The sequence below is a fragment of the Cupressus sempervirens genome, chromosome 3 (genome assembly GCF_028749045.1).
Source record: "Cupressus sempervirens isolate cs-2001-9-10 chromosome 3, ASM2874904v1, whole genome shotgun sequence".
Classification (NCBI taxonomy): domain Eukaryota; kingdom Viridiplantae; phylum Streptophyta; class Pinopsida; order Cupressales; family Cupressaceae; genus Cupressus; species Cupressus sempervirens.
In genome coordinates, this window is record NC_143120.1 from 632,025,732 (window position 1) to 632,053,627 (window position 27,896).

Below are 27,896 nucleotides of genomic sequence, written 5' to 3' on the forward strand. Positions count from 1 at the left end.
ATTAGATAGTGCAAAACACTAAAAAGTGTGCCTTTCATACAATATATGGAGGCATTATCGTTCAACACTTAATTTTCACTAATTTGTAAAAGCATTTTTTCTCTGTACTAACTAGATTATTTCATTACAATAATATTTACATAAAGATTCTATTTATGAGAATGATAGAACTGATTCTATATAAAACTGAAAAAGAAATAATAGTCAATGGGCCCTTGGTCTACTGGGGAAGTTGAATGGCTCACAAAGAGCCCACTAAGGATCAAGTCTTGCTGAGTGCAAGGTTCGAAGACATCACAAGGGATGAGGTCGGGATCCTGCCCCATGCGAATTTGGTAGCGTTTAGTCCTTGGCTCTTAGCCAAAGAGGTTTCAGGCACACGTGGGCCCGTATCAGGTACCTAAAACTTGTTTGTGGATGACCTCCATTAAAAAAAAAAAGAAATAATATACTACCACCAACAAAAATAGCCTCTAAATTATAAAATAATAACCTTTTAAATAAATAAAAAATATCTCAAACAAAATAAATAATCTAATAAGTTTGTAATAAACTAAAAAAGAAAAGTTTCCTATATTTTAGAATAAATTATAAAATAAATTGAAAGAATAATCTCTAATCATAACGAAAAACATTTTTTTTGAAGATTAAAACTATTGACTATTCTTTGATATCGTGGGAAAGAAGAATCACTAATAAACATTACATTTTTTTTGAGGATTAAAACTATCGACTATTCTTTCATATCGTGGGAAAGAAGAATCACTAATATGATTAAAAAGGTCGATTTTGGAAAAAAAAAATCTATAATTTAATTATCCAATAAAAACAAACTTGCATATAAATTTGTGAACAACTGATTCCATTAAACACTAACTGCTTTTAAAGAAATACTTGTTTGAATACAAGGTACTCTTTAACATTTAGGCCGAAAAGGGGCTAGCTTGAGCCATCAAAACACTTGGATAAGTGTTAGTCATATGATTTTCCAAGAGGACTTTGTTGAAGCACTCACATGTAACTCTGACTATATGAATTCTGTACAAAAGTTTGTTGAAGCTCTTAGATGTACCTGCTAGCCATATGGATTTTCCAAGAAACTTTGTTGAAGCAGTTAGATAGAATTGCTGGCAATTTCTCATAATCAGAATTTAAGATTAAAAGAGCTTTGTGTTTCAGCAATCGAAGACTCCACATCCAAGGTTCAAACTGTCAAACACATATATATACATATGGTTCTATTGTATATAATTTAATTGACGAAAACATATATATGAAAAATCCAAAGCTTGGTCTACTTTTGCTCTCGAATCATGGCAGATGGTTCAAACTCTGAGACCGTGGCGGTTACAGGAGTTTACTAGGTGGCCCTACCACGCGGTTAGGGACCCATTAGACTACATTAACGCGCCCCGCCCCACGTCCCCCAAAACCATCTGCAGAATCTCGAATATAATTGGACTCCTAGGTATGTTTCCACAGAAATCTCCGACTCCTATTCGATTCTTGCTCTAACTCTCGAATCGTAGTAGTCAAATCTTTAACTGATTGTAACAACGAACAAATATAAAAAATTGAAATTTAATGAGCTTCAGCGGCTTCGCCACTGCAGATACTTCTTTTCAGACAGATGTGGACTAACTGGAAAATCAAATCTCATGGGCTTGACAGGGCAAAAATGAAAGACGGTGGTTCTTCCTTTGGCTTTAAACAACAGGTAGGCTTTCTGCCTGATCTGCAACTATCAATTCGTAGTAGCTATGATAGTTACATATATTTCAAATCAAACAAAATCCTTAAGTTTACAGAAATGAATCCCAAGTCCTGAATTTTCTGTATCTAGACAATCAACTGAGCATCTTCAAAGTAAGATACACAGTAGGCATTGATGAGCTTCAGATCTTCTATTGTACTTTGTAAGATTAAAATTTGCTGGATAACAGGCGGTGCAGGTGGCTTTATGTTCTACATGGCTGGCTGGGTTTCTGCTGATAGGGCTGTCTCTTTACGCTACACAGTTGTTGCCTTCTTTGAAAGAGACAAATCAAGGGAAAGGAAAATACATGGATGTTGAGGGCATCAGTGTCACAGTATTCTCTGCAGTAGGGCCTTTTGTGGGCAAAGTGGGAGCACGCCAGGCTATGGCAATCCAGTCATGGCTGGCTTTGGCTTCAGATCTTCAAGTCATTTTGTTTGGCCAACACCCATCTGTGGTTTCCTTTGTTGACACACTCAATCATCCTCGTGTTGCAGTGGAATCCGCCATTGATTTCACGTAAGTATTACATTTCTCAACTGACTCCTCATTGTTTTTCTTGGGCTTTGAATAGGGTTTGTGGCTTTCAGGTTTCATTTTATACATCCTTCTTCATAACAGCAACTGTTCACTATTGGTCTCAGATTATTGCTTTTCACATATTTATGATATTCACAACGCTAGCATTCTATCAATCGAAGGACGAAGATTCATACAATAACCCGGTGAAGCATGGGATATATCAAGGAGGCTTGCAGTAACCATTGTTAAACCCATAAATGATATAGCAGTGGTAGAAGGGCTCTATATATGTTTAATTCATTGAATTGAATACACGTATTTTGTCGAGAGTTTGGAGGAAGCTATAAAGCTTAAGTTGTCTCACATGTTGAAATTAGTCTCCTTTATTCGCTGGATTAGACCAGTATTCAATTTCATACAGCAAACCCTCTTCCTAGGTTCGGAGAGGTAAGGCTAGTGGATTTTGCCACTTGCAGCCTGCATCAGGGTTTCCTATATTCAGCCACCAATTTGCAAAGCCGGCTGAGAATTTATCTCCATCCAAGCTTGAACTTGGGCATCTTAATAAGCATGGGCTAGTGTTTGAGTCATAGGCATCAGCAACGGAAAAAAAAGAGAGAAAAATTACTTTCTTGTTTGCTGCATATTGAAGGGAAAGGAGGACACCCTAGAAAGCCATCTGAGTCCAGAGTGCACACCCAATATCTAATATTTTCTTCACTTCCAACAAACTAATACAAGCACATACTACTATGTCATAAGAGCAGAAACAGACATAATTAATTTCTCATGATTAAAACCTTAAAGAAAAGTGATTGCAATTTACAGATCTAAGAAATTTGAGCAGCATTGCAACATATAGATTTAATATTCTAGAATGATTAAATTGGAAGAATGAGACAAAATAGAAAACACAAATATGCGTGGGAAAAAACTTTTTCAGGCAAAAACCCCGCACTCCAAAACATCCAGCCAATGCATTATTCAACAGCAAGTTACAATACATTTTTAGGCTCCAACTCTTCACATGGAGATTTACATCTTGTTCCATCCTAGGGAATATCCAGCAGCATAACCCTGTGAAATGAACTTTTCTTCTCTCTCTCACTTGCTGTAAATCAGCAATGGCACCAACATATATACAGCTCAACAGAAGAGGTAGGTTCCCGTGGTCTCCAAAACTATCTTCACACATAAGAGGTAGCTTGTGTCATAACTCAAGGAACTTGCTAATTTCATGACATGTTTCTCATAACATCTTCCAAGGCAATAAAACATATCTCATCCATAATGCTCAGCTTTCCAAATGTCATTTAAGTACACCATAGAGATTACCATGACCAGGCATAGGCACCTTCCTTACCTCACACCACATGGTAAAAGTGAACTTTACCACAAATTCAATTGCTAAATACAACTCCTATGAGAAATCGCAAATCAAAACTCTTTAGTCAATATAGGAAATTGCCAAATCAATTTCCACATCAAATTGGAAATATATAACAATATCTTCCCATAACATAATATCTTCCAATTGGGTGCCAACTTACTAGAACATAAGGAATATGCCATCTCATTATTTGCCATATAGGATGCCACCTTACCAAGAGGTGCCTCAAAGTGAATGACAACTTTGGAAGCTAATGACTTGAAATAAATCATAAAATTATATGAATCAACATGTTAGGACTCAAGGTCAAGACACCTCAATCCCAACATTTGCCACTTGTTGAAGACTTGTCAAGAGTCTAACATCAACTTCTTAGGAGTCAAACTGATGGAACCATATCATCACAATCATCCATGAAAACACATAAATCTCAATACATGCTCACATGCTCCATCTAGACACCTGTCCAAACAACACAAGCATAAGATCCTAGTGATAACAAAAGCTACAAAATACTGCCACCACTCCACTATGTTTATGATTTATACAAAAGTATCAACAACATCAACTTCAAAGCCCAACAAAATTGTGAAGTAGTCCTCCAATAAACAAGATAAAACAATAGCTATAACAACAACCAAACTGATTGCTCCAATCTAAATGAAAAAGCATCCACAACAAATGCTAACCCATCCAATCACCCATACCTTAAAGGTATCCAACGTCAAAAAATTCATGCCACTAACATAACTAACCCATAAACTGCAACCCGAAGGTCTATGTGCAAACCAATCAATAAAGACAAACACATACAGGAACTCCCACTGCTTGGATAATGTCGAATCCAAAAGATCAAAGGCATATTGAGTCTACTAATCACAACACATAGAAAGTGCAACCATGTATTACCAAGGACCATCCATGAAGATATGCAATTCTTATCATAAAATTGCTGCAAGAAACATCTCTCTCAATCAGTCTCCGCAACTCTCCCATGTTCTCCACATCCAACAAAGAAAATAGATAAATGAACCACCATGTCATCAGTAAAAATTTAAAAACAATAAAGTACAAGTGATAACACATGACCACAAAAGAGTGATCACCTAAGATCTCAAAAAACCATGTTATGTGAAACTAAAAACATCCAAGAATATAATCAAGACCAAAGAGAGAGCCTGCAAAACATAAGCATGTAGCATGTCATTCAACAAACACCTCTGAAATGTGGGCTGTGCCATGTATGATCTCCTTCAGAACCCAAAGAGAAAATTGACAACAACATCCAAAACCATTCAACCTCAAGAGATTGAACATGACATAATATCATGATTCTACATGGATGTAATATTCTCAAAGAATATCAAACTACTCCATTTCCCATTTTAGGAGATCGACCCACTACCATCTCCTACTACCATCTTAAATGTAAAAGAAAACAACTCAAGGAGATAGTCATGTTATCCATCCCTCACAATTAATCCTCTAGAGCCATTTTACTGCATCTCAAGGTCCATGAATATGAATGAAAAACATAAGGCACCTAAGAGTAACAATGGGCAATACCTCTCAAGTGATAAACCACCAAGGAGACCAAGATTAGGGAATGAGAATGCTCCTCCAAGTTATAGAAGGCATCATGACTTATCGAAGAACATTCTCCTCATAGGTCTCTTTTGAACTAACACCCAACCAAGGTGTAGGCATCTTAGACATCTTGCTGAAATCTTATCTAGAGTATCCATCTCAACATGTCTCTCATCTCAAGAGAGCTCTAGTCTTACCTAAGTCTCCATGCATCCATGAGTACGGACAATTGATCAACCCATGCTAAGCTCCAAATGCATCTCTGCACTCTCATGAAGTTTTTCAGGCTTAAGACTAATGCACCCACTACAAAGAGAAATCACTAGACCATTATCAAAGCTTCATTTAGACAAATTAGGACCCCATCATGACATCATGATCTAACGATTCTGTCCTAGGAGATCACATGCTTTAAGTGAACAAATCATGGTCTCAAGAGAAACATATTATATCAAACTCTAATGTGCAATCAAGAATGTTTCACAACATAGCACCAACATATTCTAAACCAACATCAACTTTCAAGCTCTACCAACACCTCAACCAAAGACTTCAATAGTTGTCCATGGCTCTAAAATGTTACACATCCTCAAATAGTGAACACGCAAAGTTGAGGGAACCCTTTTGTGGCAACATGATCTAAGACTCCGTCCAAACATCTGCATTACTAAAGAAGATCATCCATCACCATGTGCTGAATATAGAGTCACTGCTAAAGCTCTCACTAAATCGTGATACTGAGCTCTCAAAGCACATGACACACCATCCCCCAAATCTGAAAATAATTTCTGGTCTACATATTACACCAAGTGAAACCAAGATTTCCAAACCAAGGAAATGTTAATGTTTGGTAGCTTCAGTTGGATAAACTTTAAGATTAAACTCATATATATATATATATATATATATATATATATATATATATATATATATATATATATATATATATATATATATATATATATATATATATATATATATATATATATATCATAATATAATTTATTATTTAATTAAACTACAAATTAAATAAATAATAAAATAATAAATTATATTATGATATATATATATATATATATATATATATATATATATATATATATATATATATATATATATATATATATATATATATATATATATATATATATAAACAAACTAGCTTATATATATTTTCTATATATATAAAATAAGCCGAGAGATATCCTTCTGCTTATTTTCATAATCCCATAATTTTCATCATCACATATTTCTAAGAAGCATGAGGAAATGATTGAAACTCTTGTTCTGCCTCATTTTTACTTCCATTTTCTCCGCTTCCATTTCCTCTTTGTAATTTTTACGATTTTAATTATAATTATATTTTGTCTATTTCTATTTTATTTTTCTGACATGTAAATGAACGTCAATTTTTTTCAAAATGAAAAATGTTTTCATTGAAGATTGCTGCCACTGTAGAAAGCCTCTCGGCTTAATAATTATGTTGTTACCATTTTATTAAATAGACATGTTCCATGAAGGGACATGTCTCCTCTTGGTTTATTATCAATATAAATAAGAGATTGTTGTAAAGTGGAAAACACATACTGAATATAACGATAGTGATAATACATTTGCAACAGTCCTCTAAAAACTAACATGGTATCAGAGTAGGCGGATTATTAGAATAATGTGAATGCAAAAGTCTCACAGAATTATTAAATTGAAGTTTGTGATTCTTGTATCTATTGCGGAGTAAAGGAGGAACACAGTTCATCTTAATCAGAAATCACAAGAACATTGGAACCAAATCTGTGTAGCAGGTCGTCTGATCAATTGAGGACTTTTGACGGGATGATCAGACGGTCAGCGAGCCTTGTCGTCCAAACTTTTGAGGCTGGTAGTGAGATAAATTAGGGACAAGACTTGTGAGCTCTTTGCAGTCCCGAATCTTTTGGGCTGGACACCATCGCAGCAACTTCACCAAGCGCATGACGAAGATTATTAGTAGAATAATAGCAAAGTAGGTTGCATATATCACACTTCTGACAATTATCCTTGTATCAACGACTCACATATCAAAGACAATAACTTTTGACCTGAGCAGTCAAACTATTCGACTATGCAAATCATGGGAGAAACGAATGCCACTTGACATGTGGGGGATAAATCAGATTAGATGTGGAAAGAGAAGCAATTCGTCTATGAGGACAATCAATAGATGATTTGACTCTGCTTGTGGCAATGGGGGCATCACACTTTTACAAAGGATTTAATCATACCAAATTGATTTGATAATCGACATTGGGGGAGTGATAGGTGGCGATGGGATCACAACGCATGCTTGTATGGTGTGCCCCACACGGATACCTCTAAGTGGGAATCACAAGGTTTATGCTTGTAGTCACCCCTTGACCTTGGAAATAAATAAGAAAGGGGTGATGCGAAGGCAAGTATTTATATCTTTAATTAAAAGTGAATATAGATTAGGGAACAATACTACTACATTTGTAATGATTCACACTTAAGCAATGACCAATCTTTTCTTGTCTTACTATATAAAAGAAACATCAAGGTAAGTACTTATCTAATTCATTATGAATATATTTTTAATTAATGATTTCTGGTGTATTGATAAGGAAATAGTAAATAGGAAACATAGATTTAAATATTGAATACATGTATACTATATTTTTGTATGTTATATATTGAAATGATCCTATATCATAATGCAAACTATTTATTTTTCTTGAGTATTATTATAGTCTCTTTCTCTTATATTTTATTTTTTTAAATTTTTTTATAAGAGTTATTTGCCTTGATCTTTTCCTTCGAGATTTTTCTTGCAGGGAGAAGAGGGGGATTGAGATTTAGAGGGAGACTGTCATTTCATTAGAGGCAACCTTGAAATGACAGGGAGCAGATTCAATCAACCTTTCGTGATCTCAGATGTATTGATTAAGAGGGAGTAAACCATTTTGAGATGGGTTCCTTTGTGATCAATAAATTGAATCAGACAAGAGGATTGTGATTAAGGAATATTCCTCATATCTATGTGATTTTAATGGGCCTACCCCCTGTGTACATCATTAGGAAGTGACGACTTCCAAATGATGTCACTTGTATTTGTAGAAGTTATTGTAAGGTGACGATCTTACAATAACTTGTATTATGAGATCTTATAGATTGAGTAAATGGTGAATGTCTTGCATCTCAACATTCTGGGAGACCATGACTTTGAGTATTTGGTGAATATCATTAATATTTTCGGAGGCCAATACTCATGATATCATATGTGATATCAAACCTTATTTTGAGTAATTGGTGAATATCATATGATATTTTGGGAGACCAATACTCGTGATGTCAAATGTGATATCACACCTTATTTGAGTACTTGGTGAATATCGGATGTCAATATTCTAGGAGGCCAATACTCTTGATATCAGATTTGATATCAAAACCTTTTGAGTACTTGGTGAATATCATTGATATTCTGGGAGGCCAATACTTGTGATATCTAAATGTTGGATATCTTTTGATCAAAGATATTCTTAATATATGTCTTGTGTTTATCCTCCCTAGCTAAGAGGGAGTGTTAATGTTCGGTAGCTTCAGTTGGATAAACTTTAAGATTAAACTCATATATATATATATATATTTATGTATGTATGTTTGTAGTTTAATTAAATAATAAATTATATTATGATATATATAATTATGTTGTTACCATTTTATTGAATAGAGGGACATGTCTCCTCTTGGTTTATTATCAATATAAATAAAGAGATTGTTGTAAAGTGGAAAACACATACTGAATATAACGGCAGTGATAATACATTTGCAACAGTCCTCTAAAAACTAACAGGAAATACACTATGCTGTGCTCACTTATCATCCATCCTCTTATCCCAAAGCAACAACACCAATGTACAATTGACCACAAAAAAGGCCAGCTAATAAGTCTGCACCAACACTGAATCAAATCTCATGGATATAGACAATCCATATCAAAGTTATACCACTGAATTAAATGGGTGGCCTACCCACTTGATTGCATAACTTGTAGATCCAATCATTGAAACATGCAAACCCACTATCACATTAGTGACATGCAAAAATGAGATCTCAAATAGTATAATCATGTAGACAATATGACTCAAACATCAAATCAAGCACATATCCAATTTGCCAATTATGTTTATGTAGAGCATCATAGTCGAAGAATCCAAAAAGTATTACCACAAAAATGTTGAGTGATTGATCATGTACCAACATCCCCATGCAGAGAAAGAATCACACCATCTCTCCATGCACAACTCATACATGTAGAACTAAAACTATCTCATCTAGTAATGCCCCAAAGGAACCTGGGTCTAGAAATGGTTCTTTAGTAGATCCACAAAACCATAAGTTTTTTTCTTGACCATGTGAACCTGCAAAATCACTGTGTTCCAGAACACCCATGCATATCCATACCCACTTTTCAGTTGGAAGACTTAAAAGTCTGAAAACACCAAACAAGTGCACCCAGAATAATGGATTGTCATAGATTTAAGGAAAATCTCTAAACCCCCGAGATCCAAAGAACATGAATCTAATACATGCAAGAGGAAAAAACAGTACATGAACTCCACACACACACTTGTAAACCAACTCCACCACCACTACTAGTATATGCATCTTGAGAGAGATAGGCCATGCAAAAGCTTCCAAATCATCCAATGATCAATTACATACCTCTATGCATTTAGGGCAACAAAATCAATGCCTCCCAATACCCATGCATGATGAATTATTCCATTGTCAACCAAGAGCTCTAGATCAATTTTATTTTAACATAACCAACTCAATTATCTGTCTTCACCATCTTTCAAAAATGCTGGTTGTCTCCTGAAAAACTAAATCATTTGCAAGACTTTCACCAGTCAAAGGATAAATCATTAGTCTATCCCTTCAAAACAATTTCCTTCAAGCTCTCCAATCTAAGAATAGTAACAGAGTAAATACCTAGAGCCAGAAACACTGTAAATCCTCACATGCAAGTAGAATGCAAATAACAAGATTGAGCTCTAATACCAATCGAGGGGAAATAAGGACATCCCAAAGCCATTGGAGATTAGTTTGCACATCTGGTATCTAATCTTCACTTCCAACAAACTAATACAAGTACATACTACTATGTCATAAGAGCGGAAATATACATAATTAATTTCCCACAATTAAAACCTTATAAGTGATTGCAATTTGCAGATCTAAGCAATTTCAGTAGCATTACAACATGTGGATTTAATATTCTAGAATCATTAAATAGGAAGAATGAGACAAAATAGAAAACATAGATATAAGTGGAGAAAATTCTTTTAGGTAAAAAACCCCACACAGCAAAAATATCGAGCCAATGTTTTATTCAGCAGTCACATAACATTTTCAGGCTCTAAGCCTTAACATGGAGATTTACATCTTGTTTCATCCTAGAGAATATCTGACAACATAACCTTGTGAAATGAACTCCTCCTCTCTTTCTCTCTCACTGTAAATCAGCAAAGGCACCAACATATGTAGAGCTCAATACAAGAGGTAGGTTCCCATAGACTCCAAAACCATCTTCAACACGTAAGAGATTAGTTGTGTTATAATACAAGAAACTTGCTAAAATGATGAGATGTTGCTCATAACATCTTCCAAGGCAACAATACCTATCTCAACTATAAGAACCACCTTTCCAAATGGAATTGAAGTACAACATAGAACTCACCATGACCAAAATTAGGTACATTCCTTACCATACACCACTTGCCAAAAGTGAGCTCCACCATAAAACTCAATTGCTAAAATACAACTCAAATGCACAATAGAAATTGCCAACAAAGATTCTTTAGTTAACATAGGAAATTGTCAAATCAATTTCCACATCAAATTGGAAATATATGACAATATCTTCCTAAAACTTAATATTTTCCAAGTGGCTGCCAACTTCTTAGAAAATAAGGAATATGCCATCTCATCACTTGCCATGTAGGATGCCACCTCACTAAGAGGTCCCACAAAGTGAATGACAACTTAAGAAAGTAATAACTTAAATGAATCAAATAATTATACAAATCAACATGTTAGGATTCTAAGGTTGAAAACCTCAATCCCAACACGTGAATCTGTGAATCACCTTATTTGTTGAACATTAAACTTTTATGTTATATCGTTATAGTGATAGATCATTACAGATATTATAGTACATGTATTATACATTAATACTACTTATGAGGGGTCATACTGTTATGAAAATGTATTTTGGTAAAGGATTAATTAAATATGGAGACAATGTCTCCTTTATAGAGAATAGCTAAAAATGAAATGGAGACTTTCTAAAAAGATGATAATAGGAAAGTTTCATAATATTTAGAAACTAACTAAAAAACAAAAACTTTCCTAGAAGACTAAATATCTAAATATCTAAATGACCATTAATATTAAATACTTTATTACCCTCCCTTAATGGTCATTCTACTAACACTACCTAGACATAAAACTTTCAAATTAAAACACAAAGAAGTATGATTCCTTATTTCCCTCAGACTGCTCCGCTATAGGAGTCATTTGCTAAGACTCTCCTTGGTTGGTCTTCTAATCAACCAATCGCTGTTTGCAAAAATCTCTAGATATAACCAAGCTTCCCATAATAGTGATAGGTGATCTTCTTCTTGGAACCCTCCTTAGATGTGTGTTGTCCTTTCTATTAAGTGGACATGCCTTTTTCTGTGGCAGAAAATGTTTGTTTTGCATTGACCATGTCACTAGTACTACCAAATTGCTACCTCCACCTATCTCGTTGCAATAACTTATTGCACAACTCATCAGTTTCAAGACAACATTAGTGGAGGTAATGTTGAGTGCTTCAACAAAGTGTTCATAGGATCGTGGTAGACTCTTCAGCGTAATTACTGCCATGTTCTTTTCTTCCTTCTTACGTCTAATAATGTCCAGTTGATCGCGAATATTCTTAATCTTCTTAAGATGCTTTTATAGACATCTTCTTATCAATTACAAGAGAAAATGACATATTGTTGAAAAAAAGGCCTACTTTTATCCGATGTTTCTTGGAGACTTTTTAGGTGCGTCTAAATCTTCCCTTAGGTAGTATTTAGTGAGTGTTTTTATAAAATTTCATAGCTTTTACATAGAATTTGTTTTCTAGAAGTTTTTTTTGATATTTTTTGAAAAATTGTGGTGTCTCATAGGGAAACTATTTACAAATTTTTGAAGGTTTTCTTGGGCTACAAATTTGAGGGTTTTCTTCCCTCGTTTGTTGGTGTTTTCTGTTGAAAACAACCCATGTAGCTAGGGTTTTGATCTCCTTTTTTTGTGCGAAGGAGTTACAAATTGCTTTTGAGCATCTTTTTTAAAGATTTTGGGGCACTGTTTTGTGCATTTTTCTATTGCTCATGTGTTCTTTTTCCTCATACTTACGAGAAGTTTTTTGGTTTTTTACTATTCTCATTCAAAATTGTAAGGCCTTTTGTGGGTACGCATGACCTTGGCTTAGGGCCTGTGGATTTTTGTGAAGACATTCAAAAGGTCTTGTTTTATTTAAGGTTTTCAAGGATTTTGTATAAAATCAAGGGTTTTTAGGTCTGAAAAAGGGTTTTTACATTTTTTTCCAACAAATGAAGTTTTTTACTTGGTGCACATTTGTCTTGGGATTTGTGCTAGCTCTTTGCTGAATTGTTTTACTAATTTTCAACAGAAAAATCAGAATTTTACAAAGCTAGAGTTTGCCTTGCTTTTTGTGCATAGGAAAATGGGAGGGATGGTGTCATTGACTAACATCATGTTGGAGGGAAATCGTTGGTTCAATGCTAGGAATTATAATACCTAGAAGTAGAGGATGTTTTCAAACTTTGAGTACTTGTGCTTGGACTAGCTTATTCTAGGGAACTCCACTTGTCCTACAATAGTGGGAAAAGACTAGGACAAATTTGATGAATATAATCGAGACGTGGTTATGTTGTTGAAGTTATCTGTAAATGATGAGATGCTTCCAAAAGTGCCATTTGGCAAGTTTGCAACAAAGACTTGGGCTTACCTAAAAAGTCACTTGAAACAATGCATTAAGTTGAGATTTCGTTTTTATTATCAAGAATATATTGTTCTCTCTTGTAGTTGACGAGAAGATGTCTTTGAAGGAGCATCTTATGGAGATTAAGGATATCTGTGATCTATTGTAATCTATTGGTTGTAAGATGGAAGCAAAGGACATGGTACTGATTACAGTGAAGAGTCTACCAGGGTCCTATGAAAACTTTGTTGAAACATTCAAAATTACCTCCACTAATGTTGACTTGAAATTTGATGAGTTGTGCAATAAGCTGTTGCAACAAGATAGGTGGAGGCAGTAGTTTGGTAGTAGTAGTGACATGATCGGTATGGAACAGGCATATTCTGCCATAGATAAAGCTATGTCCATTCAGTAGAAAGGACAACATACATGTAAGGAGGGTTCCAAGAAGAAGATTACTTGTCACTATCGTGGGAAGTTTGGTCACATCCAGAAGTTCTGTAGAGTCTAGATAACGGCTGGCTGTTCAAAAGACCAACCAAGGAGTCTCAATAGTAGGCTCATGTGGCCAAGTAGTGTGAAGAGAAGAAGGAATCAACCTTCTATGTGTTTTGATTTGGAAATTTTATGTTTGGGTAGTTAGTAGAATGACCATTAAGGGAGAGTAATAAAGTATTTTTATTGATGGTCATTTAGATATTAAAATATTTAGTCCCTTATGCAAGTTTTAAATTTTTAGTTAGTTTCTGAATAATATGAAAATTTTCCTGTTGTTTGCTTTTTAGAAAGTTTCCATTTCATTTTCAGTTATTCTCTAAATAAGGAGACTTCATCACCATATTGTAATTATTCTTTTATGACTATACATTTTCATAATAATTTCCATTTTTGTTGGGAATATATAGGCACAATGGAGGACACATAGTGGCTTAGGTGGAAGCTTTGCTTTTATTTTCACTGCAAAGGCTTGAAGCAAGATGAGAGTCACCTACTGGATCCGCTGAGCTGCTTGCTAGGCTTTGATGATCACATAATGGAATTGTAGAGGTTTTTGTTGGACGAAAGAGTGAATGTGGTTGGACATTCTTTTATGCCTTAGGGCAAGTGCATATAACTAAGGGTAAGTGGAACAAATATTTTTAGAAGCTATATTGGGTTCATGCTCTGTCATTTATTGTTAGGCAGAGGCCGGAAGAGATATCACCTTTTAGCGTGCTGTTTATGAACTCTTGTTACACGAATTTCTGAGGACTGCATGAAGACATGCTCTGTGAGAGCTATAGTTGAATTAATATTTCCATGCATTTATTAGGCTCTCACTCATGTATTTCAATATCTGAGGCAATGCTAGACCCTATCACAAATGTGGCTTAGAAGGAATATTAGACTCGTGAGCAATATCATCGTGTTCATTAGCCATTGACAACAATTTTGAAGTTTGCAACGTGCCTTTGTTTTAATGCACTCTATTATCAATTCTAAGTGCATTGACTTATTTGGATAGCTATGCTGCTGTAGTTTCTCTCTATTGATTAAATAGTATCCTTGTGGGCACATTATTTATATTACTTATAATTACTAAATAATTCAACCAGACCTAGGACTTATAAGGGGCGCAACACCTAATCCTAACACTGTCAACCCAGGAATAGTGTTTTGGAAAGAAATTTTAGTCTTACAAGGGAACACCTGAATTAGAGGAGGATTGTCTGTTAAACCTCCAGCTTCAACATGAATGACCATGCATACATCTTGATCTAGAATACCATGGTTAACACATTTTTGAGATTCACACGATGTTATCAACTTCCATTTTCCTTTTATTAGGGTTCGAGGTTTGAACTTCATTAGAACTAAGAGCACTAGGGCTGTACTGAAGCAAAGAGCAGTTTTTCCTTACACACTCATCTTTCTTGTAGAAAAAGAAGGAGTTCAATCTACCAAGCCCATAAATTTACATTAAAAAACACCCGTGAATCTCAAGCAAGAGAACATTAATGAACTTAGCACCCTTGTATTCATGTTTGGAAGGAAGATCTATTGTCCTCAATTTCTGTTACTTCCCCTTATGATTGCACAAATATGTAGGAGCAACAACTAGACATGGAGTGGAACATTGCAAAGTTCTATCCATCTAGGGGACAATTGCAAAACAATTTCCTTGACATGTACCATAGGGTCTTGTGGAAATGTCCTAAATATTAACTCTTTTTTCACATACTATTATTTTTAGCATACACACTGAAAAGCCCTTTTTATAACATCAAACAAAGAGAAATATATAACCCAAATTTCTTTATCCACATAGTGCCTATTCAATCATCACATAAATTCTTGATAGGAGAGCTTCTGGGATGAAACAAACAAAGAAAATAGTTACATAATTAATCCTTTGCGCATTTTTTTAAACAGTAATTGCATATCGAGATTAGGATCTAACAAAAGAATAAAAGGAAGCTCACCTTGTGTGCCATTATTTTTTTCTGTGCTTAGGTGGTCGCTCCCTTCAAAATTTCCAGTTATCAAGTAGGGCTAGCTTAAATGTTTTTATATCCACTGGATTTTCCTTGTCCTCTGGGATTTATTAACCATTGTTTACTGAACAACTATCTTTTCTGTCATTTTTCTTTCTAATATCCATAAGGAATGTACTGTTGCCAAACTGCCACTTAGCTCTTTGGGACGTTGTATGGAGAGAAAGATATAAGGGCAAGACAACTAGAAGAGAAGATTCAGCAAAGGAAAAATATGTTAAACCAGCAATAAAAGAATCCACAGCAAAACTGTAACTTCACCTAGACAAAAACAACAAATAGCACAAACAATACCAAAGCTCAACAAGGAGAACAATGAGGATGATGGTTCAGCTTCCACAGTAAAGCTCCCTACTTACTACTCAGTAGCTTTTGTGACTGAAAATTCAAACATGTATTTTATAGGCAAATTGAAAAACCAATATAGCCATGAATAATTAAAGGTTTTTCACCATTGCCCTTACTTTATCTTTGATTATAGACTATAAAATCATGGTCAAAACATTGATGAAGAATCAAACCTGTAGAGACACTTCATTTGTTGAATGCATTCAAAAGTGACGTCTAAGCCTGACAAATTTCTAAAGGATGATGATAAATCTGGAGGGATTTCCTATGTCTTTTGTTTGATGCATTCAAAAGTGATGTCTAAGCCTGACAAATATCCAAAGGATGACGATAAATCTCAAGGGATTTCCTATGTTTTTATGCCATTTGAGCTGAAAGTGTTCTCTCTCACTGTTTACAAGTCCAACAAAAATCCTTATGTCTGGCAGTTTACAAGCCCAAACTGTTAGCATAAAGAAGAGAGACATGTTAGGAACTTAAGATACATTTTGAGATGTGCTTTCTTAGGCGTTTACACTTGTTATTTTAACACTCATAGCAGTCAGTGCACTGTAAACTACACTGGCATATTTAGCTTCATAAGTAGACATGAATGTTCCTGAAAACACCTAGGACCAGCTTGATTTAGTTTAAGGAAATCATTAAGTAACATATCACCGCTTGAACTTAAGGCATAATTTTTAATAGATCAATATCAATTTGGGTCAAAGAATTGATCATTGAAGACCTCATTTTAGTTATTAGTTTACGACCAAGTATGTTTGTGAACTTTTCAATGCTTCATTACTGCAGATCTTGACCTCACTTTTTGGACCTACATATCAGTTCTGTCTTTATTTCATATAGGTACTAATCTGTGGCATTTCATGGAAAACTCTACGGCTTGCGAGAACCTCTTCTTTATGAAATACTAGATGTAAAAAGATCCGCATTGGTCTTCCCAAGTCATGACTATGTAATGAAACACAACATATGAACTAAAGAATCTATTTGTTCTTAATTACATGCTTCGAATTCTTGCAGAAAAATGCATGAAGCTCCTTGTGTGTGATGAAATCCCTTCTCCTTTAAAAATAAACAATGTGGAGAAAGCCGTGTGTTTTGACACTAAATATGTTGTATACAACCAGCATTACTTAGGGACACATTTCTGGCATAGTTTGACTCATCCTGAAAACAGGGACATCCTGGAAAGTCAGAAACTTACGGAAACCCATCTCTTGACTGTCCCGTAAAGTTCATGTTTGAATTTTGATAATTTCTTTGACTTCCACTCTCATGTGAACTCTCAATTTATATTTAACACAAATGTTATATGTTAAGGTTCTATGATGTATACAAGCACACTTTATCCATTTTTTCGTATGGATTTTTATTATATATTAAAAATTTCCCTATTTTTTATATAGCTGTCCCCACTGCCATCCTGAAAAAATAATTCGTCCCACAAACCTATTTCCCCATCCACCTATCTCGGAATCCTGGGGTAACACAATATACAACACATAACTCATGTAGTCACCTCACAGTTTGAATGGTATGCTATTGTAGTTGCATGTGTTGAATGCAAAAAGGCCTTAAAAGAAAAGAATAGAGGAGGAAAAGCAACAAGATTGTTGATTTTTAAAGGGCTATTGCAATTACTCTTTTGATTTCCTCATAACAATTAGTAATCGTCATGCATGCATGAGTTCAATCAATGTTCCGTGTATCTCACCCCTCACGTTTCACAAGCTCATCACCAAAGATGACAAGAAGTGGTTATTAGAAAGAGCTTCAAGAAATAAAAGTTCTTGAGTTTGTTGAGTATGTTGTCATTGATGTCAAAATTTCAGAGGATTATTCAAGTAATAGTAAATTGGGTTGAGCTGCTTGGTTGTCTGCTTGAGTTGCTCGAGGTGCTTGAGGTGGTTGTGTGTCTATGTAAGTTGCTTGTCAGCTACTTCCGTGTGCCAAGTTAGGTTGCCAAGTCACTTGTCTTGTAGCAATTTAATATCTTTGAAACACGTTTCAACTAAATATTGTGGTATGAAAAGTTTATGAATGGACAGACTCTAGATTTGTGAAACACCTTGAATCAAACAAAAGAATCATTTTCTATTAGATGTTTGACATTTTGTCAAACACTTTGCATGAAACCTTTAGCTCGCTGTCTTTTATTTCTAGATTGTATTTGCTTGCTTGAAATGACTTTAAGCGAAGTTTAAATGCTTGCAAATGATTACTAGGAAATCTAGGTAAAGAATTGGAACACAAATGCAATCCTTTTTAACCATCTGAATGCATAAATATGATTTTTACATGTTAATAATGCATCTGTAGCCAATGATATATAGCAGCAGGAACAAATAAGCCTCCACGCCAAACTCCAATATATGACAACTAATGGTATAGATGTTGCTAGCAGGTGCAGCATCGTTTCTGTAGGAAACCTAAACGCAACTCTGTTAAGGAAATCACTGCTCCTCACAAATCCCACGATACTTCTCAGAACTGGCCATTCAGTGTAGAATCTGAAAGCAGATCAAAATGCCAAATTGCAGCTCATAAACACCTTCAGAGTGCCAATATTTTGAATAGAAATGAAGGCTAGAAAGGGGTGTCCAAATCATAGGAAATCGCAGAAAGAATGTGATCAATTGGTATACTTTTGCACCAATTTGTCAAATCCAATATACACAATTTATTCTCAGTCTCAGAACACAATTCACTGTGTATCTCAACAGCTCAAAGTGCCAACAAAATGGAGGAATCAATCCTTTTCTTTAGCCAATGTTGAAACCCTCATGAGATTCACAAAGTCATAAGATGTAAATGATAAGAGATCCATAAATCAAAGCTACAGGCTTGCTTTTATAACATTTAAAGGCAAAATCTTCTTCAACACACCAAAACTTCATCCATACACTTTTCACTTAAATGCAAACTTTACTTTTGGTTGCATATTTGAATTTGTAATAATATAAAATGATAATCATTTACTCCATCCTTGACATAGGCTTCCATGAATTAACTAAATAAATTGCCCCTTCTAATGATGACTCAACCCTCAACTTAAGTGAAATTTTAACTTTATAATAAGCCATTTGGTTGCATATTTGAATTTGTAATAATATAAAATGATAATCATTTACTCCATCCTTGACATAGGCTTTCATGAATTAACTAAATAAATGACCCCATCTAATGATGACTCAACCCTTGACTTAAGTGAAATTATAACTTTATAATTAGCCATTTAATGATTTGATAATAATTTGACCACTGAAATAATAACAACTCTCAAAATACTTATCCTTTAATCTGTTGTTTGAAACAGGTGTCATGTTTTATTTCCCCATGTGACAAAATGCACTTTCCTAAAATAGAAAGTGTCCCTCTTAACCATCACTAGAGATGCCATAAATAGTAGGTGCATGAAACTAAGCCCAAATGAAGTCCAACTTGAGTCAAATGAAGGCCAAATTAGAATATACTGAATTGTGAAGAAGACAAGGCCCTTCTATAATCAATTCTCTACCTTAGAAGACCCTCTATTTACAATAATTAGTCTTAGAGAATCACAATAATAGGCTAATCCCTCAAACTTTGATGCTAGCAAAAATGGAGACATTACAGTAAAGAGAGAATTGGAGAGTTTGTTGCTATAATGCTACTATAATTTTTCCTTCATTGTTCTTATCATGGTGAATGTATTGTGAGGCTTTAAAGTGTTGCATGATTTCTACATTTCTTCACTTAAGAGTAGGATTTTCATTTATGTTGGGTTGGAGTAGAAATAGCTGAATGGAAGATATTGTTAATTGGTGAGTTATGGTGAATCTATGTTCATACCTTTTGGTACTTGTTGATTGCAAGTAATAGTGTAAAGTTAGTTTGAACTAATTGCAAGCATTTAACTTAAATTGGAAATTCTCCTTTGGATTGTGCCAGATTTGAGTATTTAAATGGGTATTTAGAATATGAAAATCATCCACTCATCCTTAGAAGCAAGCACCCTCCTTTGTGTAGTTGGTTGGGTGAAGCAAGGACTCACACATCGCCATCAATGATCTCTTGCATTGTTATCGTTAGCTTAGATTCTCTAAACCCTTTCTTCCTTTTCAATTTGTTTCATTAGAAATAATTGGAGAGCCAACAATGTTAAATCATTTGCATTTGCAGACTGGATATCCATTAAAAGAACAATTTAAGTCCCTGCATGATACCAGTTAATCACATCAATACAACTAAGTTAAGTCCACAATAAGAAGGAAGTTTGAGGTTGTCTTAGTTGATCACACAATCATGTACATGGTTTAGCATCTAAGATTCCTTATTCAAGAGAAAATTTGATATTTGGCATTTCATCGTGGAATATTGTGTTTCACCATGCGTTTTGAAGTGGTCACAAATTTTGCATCAATAGTGCGCACCCTGCAATCATTTCATTTCTTTGCATTGGGAAGACATGTCCCTTTGAATATTTGTATTGAAACTGTACACAAACCTTTTTTTTTGCTTCCACAGATTGCATGCATTTTCTAAACCAATCTATCACCAAATCTTTGATTTATTTCCATGCACTTGCACTTGTTCCATGGCTTATAATGCTGCACAAGAAATGTGAATGATGGGAAAGTTTATAAAATTCAGCTTTACACCTCTAAATTGCATTAACTTGATGGTTTTTGAAACCTTTTTGAGAAGTCCATTTTTATGCATAATTTGCAATAAGATGACATCTCTTTGATCAAAATCGGAAAACAATTTAGGCTGGCTGTCTATGAGTCCACCATTCGCATGTATTTCCAAAAAAAGTATTCCCAACTAAAATATCTGACAAAATCCTCTATCTTTCATGCTTTGATGGATGACCAATATCCTGCAACAAAACCTTTTACCTTCACGCAGTGGAGAAGATGCTGGTATTAATTTGGAAGCTTGGGTTTATACCTGCTGTGTATTTGCTTCAAAGTTTCTAAAATTTTCTCAATACTTCCATTTTGTACATGTCATACAATCATTGCATTCGACTCATTGATACTTCTTAAAAGTATTCTATCATACAATTTACTTGCTTACCTATGCTTTTACATTTTGCAGCCATAGCTACAACAGCATTTCAAACTATGTACCTTTTATGTTTCCAAGAATGTCCAAATCCTTATCCAAATTGTGTCTAACCAAAGGGGGTGTGAACTATAAATTTGGAACAAGATTTTATAGCTATGCATCACTTCTACTTGGGACATTCCAAAAACTTCTTCTGAAATCTGTTTTGTGCTAATGCTGCAACCATTGACGTTATTTCCATAAAATTTTCAAGAGCACTGTGTTGCTGTACAAAAAGAGGATGGAACAAAGCCAAAATCTTGAGAGTCAATTGAAGAATTCTTGATGTGAGGTTTACTGCACTTCAACATGCAGAATCAAATACTTAATGCTTTGGGATGAAACACCAAACACTCAATCCTCTCTTGATTTAAGGTCATCTCTCATGCTAAGCGTGCAATCTAAGATCATCTAATGACTTCAAGGTTCCTTTAACTTTGTGAATGCTCGTTTAGTGAAATATTGTGGTTGGCTGGTAATCATTTAGGGGAGTTATGCTATTCATTCAGCCGATATCAACTCTTGCACTCCTAAAGATTTGGCTTCACAATGTGCAATGAAAATATATTTGGTTTTCCAATTTTCACTTCAACTTAAAGTTCTACTTCTACTACTAACTAAAAATGTGACTTGGACTCTACCACATGTGATCTCACCATTGACTCCACCCATCTAGTGCAAGCTTATAAGGAATACTCAAATGGTTAATAAATTGACATCTCTTCGTTGCCATCAAATGGATGCAAACAATAGAATTAGCACTAATTGAAGTTAAGTGCATTCATTCATCAACTTACCACACAAGGCACTCATACCATCAGCAAGAGGCTAGTGGCCCAGATTTGTTCGAGCCAAGTAAGTAAACATTCACAATAACATACATTTAACTAAACTACTTCAACATGAAAAGAAATCTACTCTATGTAAAAAATTGAGGAAACCATGCAACACTTCAAAGCAATATTAAGTAATCCACCACGAAGAACCAATAATGAATTATCAATTACTTTGACAAGCATTATAGAAGCAACTTTATCAAATCTCTTCCTTAGCTAGCCTACTCTAATCTTCTAGCTCTTTACCACCTCCAATCTCCTAAGCTAATGAATTGGGAATGAGAAGGCCTTGGCCATTTATAGATGCCCAATTACAATGAAAGGGTAGGATCGATTCAAGATCAAGGGCCAAGAATAATCTCTGCAAACCTAATTAGGGTTGCCAATTTAAATACCAATTACAAGAGGGAACCACATTTTGGGGCAATAAGAAAATTACAAAGCTCTTTACAACTACTGAGAAGATTGGATGCTTGGCATGATTTGATTGAATGTGCTTAAGTCAGGAATTTTTTGATTGGAGGGAACAACAAGATTCCACCTCATCACCCTTATCCCGCAGATGTGCTTAAAATCTTTGCTTCGAATGTAACTTTCAATATTTGAGATTACCTCCATCCTTTGTGAATTTCCTCACAGGCTTGACTTGCATTGGCATCGTAAACCCTCTAATCCCCATCTTCAACTTGAACTTGTGCCATGAAGGTGTAGATTTGGTTGAACTTGATTGCATTTGTGAACTTGATCCCATCTTGAGCTTTCTCTTCATGTAGCTAGAATCCAGCTTGATCTTGATTTGGACTTGCAAGTTGATCCTTTCCTTCTCACTTGGATTGCCTTGGGAGTTATTGATCACCACATCGCTATTGTTTCCTTGCAAACGAGAGAAAAATGCATTAAATTCATGAGAAGATGAAAGGAATCTGAATGCTTTCACAAAATAAAATTACATCAAATCAAACCTAAAGACCCTTGATCATGGATTCTCTTTTGTTTGGAACAAAAGCTACTCTTTCCTTGTGCAATTCTTTGAAATGATATTTTGTGAAAATCTGGAAGGATACATGTGTCTTAAAACCAAATATACCCAGATCTTAGCCTTTCTTACCAACTTTTATTCTCAGATTTTTTAAGAAATCTGCCATAATAATCCAAGAATTCCGGCCTTTCAAGAGATTTGTATTCTTTCCTTATGTTGATCTGTTGCTCATGTCAATCCACCACCTCTATGTAGTAATTTGCTGCCCTCTTAAGGATATATTTCATGGCATAGTAACACGGAGACGCATCCTCCCCACCCCATTTTGCCTCACTTTCTGGAGGTGGGGAAGCACTGGGGACTTAAGGACTTGTCCCCCTGTCCCCAACTCCACCACCAAATTCCACCACTTTTTTCGAGGACAGGGACATCTCAGTGTTGACTATTTGCTGATTTGACCATTTACATTCAATGTTCGATGTTCCAATTGAATGCAATGTTCAAGTATTTACTCTTACATCTTTATATCTTACATTGCAATACATATTTTCATAATTAGCATTTCAAGTAGTACATGTATAGTATATACAACATCCCCCTATCCCTCGCTACCATCCCCCTGTCCTAGAAACTTGTCCCCCCGTTCCACCTCCTTGTTCCCTAGGGCGGTGTAACTATGTTTTGTGGCCAATTCTAATATGAAAAATTGCTTCTTTGATACAAATTGCTGCTTTACTTCTGGGAAAGTTGCTGCCTTCATCCATGAGAAATTCGCTGCTACAAATCTTGCTGCCTAATTAGAGGATTTCGCTGCCTTGTAGAGTAGACAAGGAATGGGTTGAATCAGTGGAGAAATGAATTAGTTTGACCTTGATATATAGGCGATTTTGGGACCAAAAGATACACCCCACAAAGAGGGCCAACCTGGCCTTTAAACATTGAAAATAAATAATTTAAATCCTATCCTCTTGGGCAAAAATGCCCAAAAACGGTTGGGTCTTGACCTGTTTTGGGCAATCACAACCATAATCAGAAAAAGTTTTAGTCCTCAAACTAGAACTTTAGATGCTTTGAGAAGAGGTATGAGTGGAATCTAATATGGGTAATGATATAATTTGTTGGAACTATATTGACATAGTTGATGTTATTAGTCAGTACACTCTTCTAGCTGTTTATTGTCCACAGTGGATTGTAATCCACTCTTTGTGTTTTTCCAAATTAGACTGGTTTATCTTTTTGTAAATCTTTTGTAGTCCAAATCATGGTTTCTTTCCCTTCTTGTATTTGAGTAGTGATCTCCAAGTGAGTTCCTAAATGTGTGTACAGTCCCCATCAAACTTAAATAAGGTTTTATATGTGCTAGTACATTAGCTAGTGGATTTTATCCTCACCATGGTTTCTCCCTTAATAAGGTTTCCACACAAAAATATCTAGTGTTATGTGCTATGGTTTTATTTCTTGTTCATTGCACTTGTTCAGATCTATATTATGATGAATGGTTTAAAGTTTTAACAGTCATACAATTGATTTGTTTGTGGCCGACGGACTCCTTCGGGAAGGTTTGGCGGATAGTATTTATACCCCATCTGGGATCATTGTAAATCATTCATCTTATTAAGCATAATGTAATGTTCTGGCATATGCGAATATAATAAAAGGAGTTTGCTGTTCGTGTTCCATTGTTTGTATGCGTTCATTTATTTTACCCGTATGGTAAACATTTGGCGCTGTTGCCCTATGAACCTAGAAGGTGGGAGGAATGAAGATTAATGCCCAATCAGCTTAACAAGGATCGAAATAAGGTCAAGGGAAAAGATGGAATCCGTACTGCACAAGAAAATTTAATTCTGGCATAGCAAGCCGAACGTCGAAGGAGATTCCAGAAGATTGCCGATGGAAACTGGAGCATGAAAGACTTGCTGGAGGAAACTCGACAGCGGGTGGAATTGGTGGAAGAAGCACGGGAGGATTTTTTGAATTTGTGTTCGCCGAGGGAAGAGAATCTAGACGGAAGAGCATCGACTCGCACAGCTCGGAGTGCCAACAGAGCAAGAGCGTGGAGTGAACTCTTCGTCCGGGAAATACTTCCACAGGGTACAACTTCAAAACACCCTTCTTCACCAAGGTTCACAGCTGTTGAGTTTGACGGTGTGGGAAAACAGTCCGCTAGTGTGGGAGAACAGTCCACCGGTGTGGGAGTGCAGACTGTCGGTGTGGGAGTGCAGTCCGCTGGTGTGGGAGATTGCCGGTGTGGGAGTGCAGTTCGTCGGTGTGGGAGACCAGTCCGCTGGTGTGGGAGTGCAGACTGCCGGTGTTGGAGCGAAGAGCACCTGTGTTGCAGGACCGAGCAACGCCTGTTTACAGAAACCAATCGTGATGGCAGGACCAAAAGAGAAACTGCCGAAGTTCGATGGCGATGGTATGGCCAATCCCATTCGATATTGCAAAACATGTGAAACGATCTGGAGGGCAAATGGGATAACTGATGAAGATGACTGGATGAGGCAATTTTCGGCAACCCTACGGGGTGTCGCAATTGACTGGTTTACTAGTACAGATCCGTAGAAGCTAGACAGTTGGAATAACATTAAAAAGGAGTTTTTGGCCGAATTTCAATTGTTGCACGATGATAATGAAATTGTTGGCGAGATCTTCAATACCAAGCAGGGAAAGAATGAAATTGTCTGCGTCTACGCCAGGAAATTAAAAGATTTGATAAATAAAATGGAAAATGAGCCAGCAGATGGTTCGTGGAAGGCCTACACTCGAAATTGCGGAAGAAAATGAAAATTGTGCCACCGTCGTCATACACGGAAGCTTATAACAGAGCATTGAACCTCGAAAGTGAGTAGAAGACAAAGAAGAAGAAGACTAACTCGTCTGATTTCGATGACGACGAGGCTTCCGGAGAAGATAGTAGCGACAATGAAGGCAGTAGCAAGAAGGTCTGTGCCCTACAGAAGGACATGAACCGCATGATGAAGGAGTTTAAAAATATGCAGAAGGAGACAAAGAGTAGTGAGCTGTGGTGCACAGAATGTAAAACCGACGGTCATACTAAAAGATCCTGTCCAAAGAACCAATTCTGTGACATTTGTCAGATCATGGGCCATTCGACAAAGGAATGCTCCTTTAACATGAAAACCAGAGGATCTCCGCAGGTGCTTCTTACACAGGTAGCTTCCACATCAGGAGGGAATGGAAATGCAAACATTGATGGTGCCACTCCGGGTGGGTACAGGAATAATAGCAGAGGGCAAAATAACAACAACAATGCGAACAATAACAATAATAATGGCAACCAAAGTTGAATTCAATATGATGCAAACGGACGGCCAATCGTTCAATGCTGAACATGTAATTTGTGGCGTCATTTTGCGCGGGATTGTACAACGACAAACACACCGAAATTATTATGCAGATGGTGCGGACCCGGCGACCATGAAGATACTAAGTGCCCAAAGTCTGGAGTAAATTTGATCACTGTCGGCACGGATGAAGAGGAGGTTTTGGCAATTACACAGAGCAAGCGAAGGTGTACTTGGACTCGGCAGAAGAAAAGAGAAAACTGGGGGAAGCACGGGCAGAAATTGAGAAGGCATTGTCCGCGGAGACATCTCAGTTAAAAGACATCACTGACACCTTGGCAAGGAACTACGCGGAACAAAACATCGTATGACAGATCTTACAAACGGAGGTACCGGTCAAGATAAGTGACCACCTCAGAATGCCCCAATTACGGATGGCCATTCTGAATCATACACCGTTTTCGAAAGCAACAGAGGACATAGGAAGGGACAGTAGGGAAGTGACGACAACAAATCCAATGCTGCTAGCACTCACATCTGGATGGCATCCGGCGGTTGTCGAGACGGGGATCTTCGGACATGTTCTCACAGACACAATAGTTGATGGAGGGTCTGGCGTAAACGTCTTACTGGAGGAGACCTGGAAGAAGTTGGGAAAGCCAACGTTGTGGCCACCTACATTCCAGTTGCTCACGGCAGACCAACACAGGATCAAACTGTTGGGAACCTTGAGGGCGCAACTGGTAACTGTTGGAGCGCAACCATTTTTATTGGACTTCGTGGTCATTCTATTGAAAAGAAAAGGATATGATGCTATTCTGGGACGTAATTGGTTGGTGCAAGGAAAAGTAAAACATGATTGGAAACGTAATACCCTATCAATGGAGAGCGGAGGCAAAAGATTCATAATTGACCTGCACACACAAATGGTAGGTGAGGAGGTAGCATCGTCAGATTTAGAAGGTGAAGGCGAAAGTGACGACGAAGGAAAGAGGAGAATGGAACCAAAAGGAGTATTGACACTAGAAGGAGGATCGAATGACGACGACCTAGATTCGGCGAATGGCCTTTACCAATGGCAAATAGAAAACTACGAACTCTTCCCGAGTTGTAATATGCTAAGGGTCGACGAAGGTGAGAAAAAAGAGGAAAATGAGTGTTCGAAGGAATACAGAGAAGTAGATGATGCAAAGGAGGTTACGGTTGAAGAAGGGAAGGACATATATTACAAACCCAGAAAGAAGAAAAATTCCACCGTCCGGTACACGGTGAACGGACCGCACAGGAAGAAAAGAATGCATCGCATCATAAAATTACTTGAAGGGTGCCAACAGCAAGGAAATAAGCTAGATGCACGACGACTGCAGGCATAGTGGGTGACAGAGGTGACAGAGAACAGACATAAGGCATGGCATGACAAACTCAACAGGTTTCAGCCAGGGCAGTTTGTACTTAAGTACGACGGTCGGAATGAAATCAAACCGGAAAAGTTTAAGGCCAGATGGGT

At 36.3% G+C, this 27,896-nt stretch overlaps 1 protein-coding gene across 4 annotated transcripts in view; it reads left to right on the forward strand.

Annotated features, from left to right (window-relative positions):
* The first annotated feature begins 1,358 nt into the window (after positions 1–1,358).
* Positions 1,359–27,896, forward strand: part of LOC149568270 (Nucleotide-diphospho-sugar transferase family protein) — a 62,894-nt gene continuing 36,356 nt past the window's right edge. Inside the window, exons 1-3 of one of the 4 annotated variants that reach the window (XM_089821249.1) lie at positions 1,359–1,468; positions 1,613–1,717; positions 1,944–2,275. In XM_089821249.1, the coding sequence (XP_089677375.1) occupies positions 1,631–1,717; positions 1,944–2,275 (419 nt within the window). In that variant the 5' untranslated portion in view covers positions 1,359–1,468; positions 1,613–1,630. The other 3 variants (XM_089821251.1, XM_089821248.1, XM_089821250.1) reach the window with 3 other exon arrangements.